This window comes from Gymnogyps californianus, chromosome 3 (assembly GCF_018139145.2).
Source record: "Gymnogyps californianus isolate 813 chromosome 3, ASM1813914v2, whole genome shotgun sequence".
Lineage (NCBI taxonomy): Eukaryota > Metazoa > Chordata > Aves > Accipitriformes > Cathartidae > Gymnogyps > Gymnogyps californianus.
The window spans coordinates 100,949,227-100,956,201 of NC_059473.1; the positions used below are offsets into that span (position 1 = coordinate 100,949,227).

Sequence of the window (6,975 nt, forward strand, 5' to 3'; positions counted from 1 at the left end):
CCCCATCTTTATATGCTGAGCATGATGTCATATGGTATGGAATATCCCTTTGGTCAGTCGGGGTCAGCTGTCCCGGCTGTGTCCCCTCCCAACTTCTTGTGCACCCCCAGCCTCCTCGCTGGTGGGGTGGTGTGAGAAGCAGAAAAGGCCTTGACTCTGTGTAAGCACTGCTCAGCAGTAACGAAAACATCCCTGTATTATCAATACTGTTTTCAGCACAAATCCAAAACATAGGCCCATACCAGCTACTATGAAGAAAATTAACTCTATCCCAGCCAAAACCAGCACAGGGTGAAAATACCTTGTAGTCTTCCTCTAAAACAAGAACAAAAAAATTTACATGGTGGATTCGTGATCTCTAATGAAGAGGGAAGAAAAGAAAATGAGAAGAGAGAAAATGCTAGGAGGGAAGTTGTTTGTGGAAGAATAGCCATTAATATAAAACACATTTTAGAGGGCAAATGTCCCAAAATCTTTTGGATGACACATAAATCAGATGCTAATATCAAAACTTCCAACTTGCAAAGACTTATACATACATTTAAAATTACACATTTGAATAAACGCATTGGTTGTGTTTGGTTGCATGTAAGCCTTTGCAGGAGTAGATGCAGGCTACTTAAAAACAACATGTAGAGAGATAAAGAGAGAAAAGACATAAAACTCTGTTTGGCTCTAAAACAGCAATCACCTTATCTGCCAAAATCACGTGTAATGGACCGTTACTTCTCTGTTCCACATCCTGTGTTTGAAGAGTCTTACCTTATAAAGATGTCAGGACTAATGCCGTTATAAGGAATTTCCTCCAAGAAACACATCCATTTGTGGGGAAATGTGTATTTTATCCATGGTAACTAATATGTATAGCTTGCTATTTATGAATAATTATAAGTCATACTCTGTGCTGATGCTGCATTTTTGTGTTATCTTCCAGATGGGAGTTGCTGTAGTGGATTCATCGGTTGCAGGACTGGGTGGTTGTCCCTATGCAAGAGGTGCTACTGGAAATGTAGCCACAGAGGATGTGATATACATGCTTAATGGTCTGGGGATCAATACAGTAAGATATTTTTACTTTCTACTTAAGACTTTAAGGAAAACAAAAATATTTTTCTAGGAAACCTATGATACATACCTGACAATTAATTGTGCTGTACAATGAAATATTGGGAGCAAATAGTAGCTTTTGCAAACTCAATGCTTTAACATGGCTTGACACATAACATGAATGATGTTGTCTTCACTAGCAATTTAGAGTAGAACTGGTTTGCATATTTGACAGGAATTTGAATAACCCCTGCTCTCCGTATCTGGAGCTATGAGGAGCTCAGTAGCAACTGCTTTGAGTCATTGCTCTGCCTCAGTAACCACAAAAAAATCACTACTCTAGACATTGCCCCAGAAGTCTGATCAGCTCTACGGTGGAAAGAGTGAGTGGACCTCAGCTTTTTTCATGGAGCTTTGGATTTGGTTCATAGTGCTTATTAATTTGTTGTCAATTTTTCTGGCTTCAAAGTAGAAAAAAATTGTAGTGTTTGGAGCCCAAGCACAGGACATTGCTATTTCTCAGGTATCCACTTAATATATTTCAAAATTCTACAAAATCTGTTACTGGCTAGCAGGCTTCACAGTCATTTTTATTTCCAGCCCTGTTCTTGGAGGAGAGGGCAAAGCAGCTTATCTGCACTGAGCTGCACTTTAATGAACCTTACCAGTGAGCATCCGCACTTGAAGAGCACACATTTAGTATCCCTAGCTTGGCTGACATGTTAATTATTCTGTATTCCTGGGAACCAAGTAGTGCTGCCTTCTTCAAAGAATGTGCTCTTTGGTCTTCCTGTTGGTCATCATTGTTCTGGAAATGTGGCATAATGAGTTTGTTCTAACTCAAGCAATACAATGACTTTAACTTAGACATAGACTTTGAGACTCAAGCTCAAAGGAGAACATATAAAGAGCTGCCAAAACTGCAACGTGTGTGGTTTGTATTTAAACTGCTGCAGAAAGAAATTGAAAGGCCTGATGTCTGAAATACAAAGATCTGAGTTATTGGGGAGCTTATCACTTGTCTGTAGGTTGCAGTTCAGTGTGGCATACATGCCAACGGAGTTCCTTGACGTAAAAGGATCATGGAACTTTTTTCTGAATTGTACATCCCCTGAGCACTGTTCAAGCATATTCAGTACCTTACAGAGTTCACTGTAATGTTTATCTGCTTTCATGTGCTTTGTAGGGAGTTCTGTGTAGATGTCAGATACCTGTTTAGAAAAGGTTTGATCACAAGTGTCCATTGTACAAGTGGGCTCTGTTTTGAACTGTTCATATGTGCTTTGGGATAGCTTTTTTCATGAAGAAGGTGTTTATTCTTTTGAAACAACACTGTTCTTTGGAATAAGGAGGAGAAATCATGCATTTCACTTTGCATTGCTGTGCACCTTAGACTTAGGCTTTCAGTGTAGTCTTTTCTTGGGCAAAATACCCATTGACTTTTCCAACTGACTCATAGCAAAAGGAATTGATTAAATAAAAATATCCTGGTTAAATGAAATATACTTTGTTCCAGGCTTCTTGATAAGATTTATTAATTTGTTAATGATCTGGTGTCCAAGCAGGAACCCAGGTTGTCCTAAAGGTTGATACCAAATCCCATCGAGATAAGAATCTCACCATCACACACTTAGTTCTCCTTTTGCTTTTTTATTTTTAGATTGTGCAATAGCAAAACACAAGGCTTTGCTTCTTGACCCTTTTCTGACCCATTAAGAAAAAGAGTGGTTTACTGGATGAGAGACATGGAGCCTCAAAATTATTACCTTAATATATGAGCTTTGGTCTTTGCAGGGTTGGTTGTTTTTGGTACCATGGCCAATTCTGTAAAATCATTATTGCAGAAACCTATTAATATGTCCCTTTTTGTGTAATGGCACAAAATGAAATTATAATTACTAATGCTGTCCATTTGCAAGGAGCGCTTTCTCATGTTCCTCCCAGCTATGCACTAAAGCTTTCATTTTGTTGACTGAAGTCACTTAAAATGTCCACCAAAGGGTGGACAGTATTTAAGTGTACATTATTGAGTTCAGATTAACTAGATATATCAAAATAATAATTGATGCTTGTTCTATGCTGTTCTTCAGAACACGTAACCAAGAAGTGATGCATGAAACTAATCTCCGGCAGGCTAAATGTGAAATAATTTTCTAGCAGAGCCTGTCTACAAAGAGATTTATTGGTTGTACCATGGTAATGGATAGATAATTATGTCATAGATCATTAATGCTTATGAAACTGTGTAGGGAGACATGTACTTTCTATAAAGACAGTTTCTATATGGTTCATATGTAATTACAGTAATAGGACTTGTGCTTATGATGCCTTCAAAGTGCTTGGCAAACAATAAGCCTTTCTGAGAAGCAACTAAGTACTGTTAGCCTCACATTACTGACACCGAAACCGAAGTACAGAGAGATAATAGTCTTGGCATTTATGAATGCTGAATGAGAACTGATTAATTTAAGTCAATGGGAGTTAAAGGACTGCCTTCTGGCAGAAGCTTTTCTGACTTCAGGAACTTACCCAAGTTCATAGATACTACTGGAGGTACTTGTCTTTGTGTTTCATGGTTTCATTCCTTGGTGTCAAGGAATAATTCTGGATATATGGAGTGGTTACCAAGTACACTGAAGTACATTTCTGAGTATCTAGCTGAAGACATATTATTTTGACTCAACAGCCTTACAAACACCTGTCACTACTCTTGTCCCATCCCCATCTGTGAGTCATGCTTGTGAATGCTGGGTTTTGTGCCCTCATGGTAATCCTCTTTGGTTCACAACACTTACATGAGAAAGACAATTTAAAAGGCAGAGATGCTTGTATTCCATTTAATGAATGTGAACTGTGAACATATGTTTCTTATCAACACATATCACATTGGTCAGTGTTACAGTGCTGAAAATGTGAATTTTGCGTAGTTTGGGATTTTTATTTTGCCATCTTCCATAATCGAACTACCAAGTATGTCTATGGTGGCATGTTTCTCATTTCTTCCTAGTAAAAAAGCACAGATGCTCTAAGAATTTTTTAGATTACGTTATGTGCAATAGCACTCTACAAACTAAACCTAAGTAATGACCAATAAAGGCTAAACAGAATAAGCTGAAATCACCCTTGTTATAACTATATTAAAATGAGACAGTTGTAAAAGGATGTCTTTGAACGACATGTTTTAGATGGTGCTAAATACTAGAGCTGATTGGAAACTTTGAAGCATTTTTTTTTCAAATTGAAAAGGTTTTTGATTACATTTCTGTGAAGTAATTTCTATTCTCATTAAGATTTTTAGCCAATTCCAAGAATGAAGAAGGCAAAGCTTACCATAGAACATGGAAATAAGTGCTAGATCCAATTAAAGGATTAAGCATGTAAATCAGGTCTTGGTCTGAACTTTAGTGCATAAATCCGTAAGTGTTATGAAAGTGTTTTTCTGGTGCAACACATCTTGTAGTCTTTAATGTTGAGTGACACACTTCCCCGAGTTTTATGTGACTGCTTAGTGCATTGGTAGTTCGAAGTCCCCTTTTGCATCCCTTCTACAGGAACTTTACTGGCTTCTAAATTCCAATCTTTGGAGCAAGTACTTACATCACTTATACGATCTAACTCTAAAACTTTTACTATACATGAGTAATCCAGGAGATTAATAATGAAGTTTTTTTTTTCCTTTTTAATCAGTGATCTGATTCCATTTTAGCAATCAAGCAGTACCAGCCGAAACCAGGGTAGCGGCTTATGTTAGTTAAAAACCAGTTGGGTGCTCAAGGAACATTTTTTTAGCATGGGCAGATCAAGCAGCTGCAATTTTTTGCCCAGTTGTGCTAGCAATGTAAATTGTAATTTTGCATTGAAATGAACTTCTTCAAGAAGATTATATTTATTCAAGAGAATGCAGGATCCCATTTCTCACTGAACTCAGTTGCCAATACAAGTGTGTTTCCTCCATTTTCCTGAGCTGCAAATGGGATACTTATAAGCATGAAGTTTCTTAGTGTTGGGTGATAAATAAGTACAGCACATATGTACACACTATATTTTTCTTCCAACTTCTTCTAGTTGTTATTCCAGTTCTTTATTCCAGATTCTTTTGAGTTTGGAAGATATTACTCGAGTATTTGGTCCAGTGCTGTTAGGATAAGAAATCACTCTCAAAGTGGTAGAACCTTCGAAACAACTGGAAGCTGTGGTTATTGTGTAAGTCACTGTAACTCTACTGATCTCCATTACCGACCTATGACATGAATCAGGCCGTTTGTTTGCAAAAATTAGACCCTGGAGCAAAATAACTTGGAGTTTAAGCATTTTCAACATGTGCATTTATTATTCTTAACATTTTTAACCTCTTTTTTAGGGAGTAAATCTTTATACAGTGATGGAAGCTGGAAACTTCATCTGCACAGCTTTGAACAAGAAAACAAACTCAAAGGTTGCACAAGCTTCCTTCAATACTGGAACTATCAATTAACTGGATTTTTTTTGTTAATTACAGCTTAAATAAAGCTTAATTACATTTGTCATCTGCCTTGACCAAGGACATTTATATCAAGAAAACAAATATAAGAAAACCATTTCAGCAAAGAACCAAAATGGAACCTATATATAACTTTTTATTATGGGAAGAGTTATTGTACTGTACTGTCTTGTCAAGAATTGTCTGATTTGTAAGAAATAAATGACTGTAGTACAGAACCCTGTGCTTGGTACTTGTACAGATGAGAAAAATGTATAAATACCAGGACATTCTACCATGTTTTAAATTGAATTTTAGTTCTTTTCAGGAAAACTGGCTAGAAGCAGTGAATACATAGTTAATTTTTAATCAAGATGACTTCTAGAACAGTACAAATATTTGCAGTAGTTTATGAGATCCCACACTGTGTGTGGCCATTCTATTATGTGTTTTATTTAACTGAATCTTTTCATTTGTCAAGTCAGTTGTGTTATGAACATGGAGCCAAATCTGAATTCACCATAAGAATTTTTTAGCAATAGCGCTTTTTTATTTTTGTTTTGTTTAACATCTGTTAAGTTATGGATGACTTTATCTTGTTCCAAGACTTTGTGGTGAATGGCAGTCTGCCAGATCCTCCAAATCTAATGCAAATTTCCTTATTTGTTACATATGTTAAATTTGTTGTAGTTGCTTTTTTTCATCAACTGTATTAAAACCTAATTAGATGAAGCAATTAAAAATTGGCAAGGCTTTCAACTGTCATTCAGAGTAGTAGTAGTGTAGAAGGGGCTAAATTTTTGTCCAAGGTCTCATCGAACAATTTGATTTTTTATTCTATAGTCTATGAATTGACGTTCTCACTTATAAGTCACAAGTTTTTGAGGATAATAATATTCTGCTGGACTAGCTTACACGAAGGGAACCACTTACTTACAATTTTTCTCTGTGCTGTACCGATAGTGATACTGTTCTTTTAAATGTCTTAGTTCAGCAAGATGCCAGTGAACTGCATTGTCATTTTTAGATCAATAATGGACAAATTCAAAGAAGGGCCTTATCCTATCTATAAACTGTTCAAATGTGCCATGAAAATATTGTCACTTTTTCATCAGTACTGTTATTGGTTGTTTGTGTAGGATCCTTCTGTAATTCTCTGTGTACTTAACCTTGATCTATATTTTTTCTGAACATAGCCTGTTAACAGGAAAATCTAAAACCCTGGACTATGATCTTTTTCCATATTCTCTGTTTTCCTCCAAAATATGAAAGGTTGGGAAAAGGTAAGATGAAAGTAAGTGAAAGATAACATGTAAAGAAGGAAAAGGCTGAATCATTTTTGTCTGGAACTCAACTCTGCCAAGTTACAGCTAAGTCTCAGTTTGCCTTTGAAATTCCAAAGTGAACTTTTTCTGAGATCTTTTAGCCAGTATTGTAGTTTAGAATTGGCACAGCTTAAGAAAGCCAAA

The 6,975-nt window shown here is 36.4% G+C and overlaps 1 protein-coding gene across 1 annotated transcript in view; it reads left to right on the plus strand.

The window, feature by feature from the left end:
- The window catches only part of HMGCLL1 (3-hydroxymethyl-3-methylglutaryl-CoA lyase like 1), an 82,035-nt gene extending 76,514 nt beyond the window's left edge, over window positions 1–5,521 (plus strand). Inside the window, exons 8-9 of the mRNA XM_050894225.1 lie at window positions 935–1,060; window positions 5,408–5,521. Of these exons, the coding sequence (XP_050750182.1) occupies window positions 935–1,060; window positions 5,408–5,521 (240 nt within the window). The remainder of the gene's footprint in view (window positions 1–934; window positions 1,061–5,407) is intronic.
- The last annotated feature ends 1,454 nt before the right edge of the window (window positions 5,522–6,975 follow it).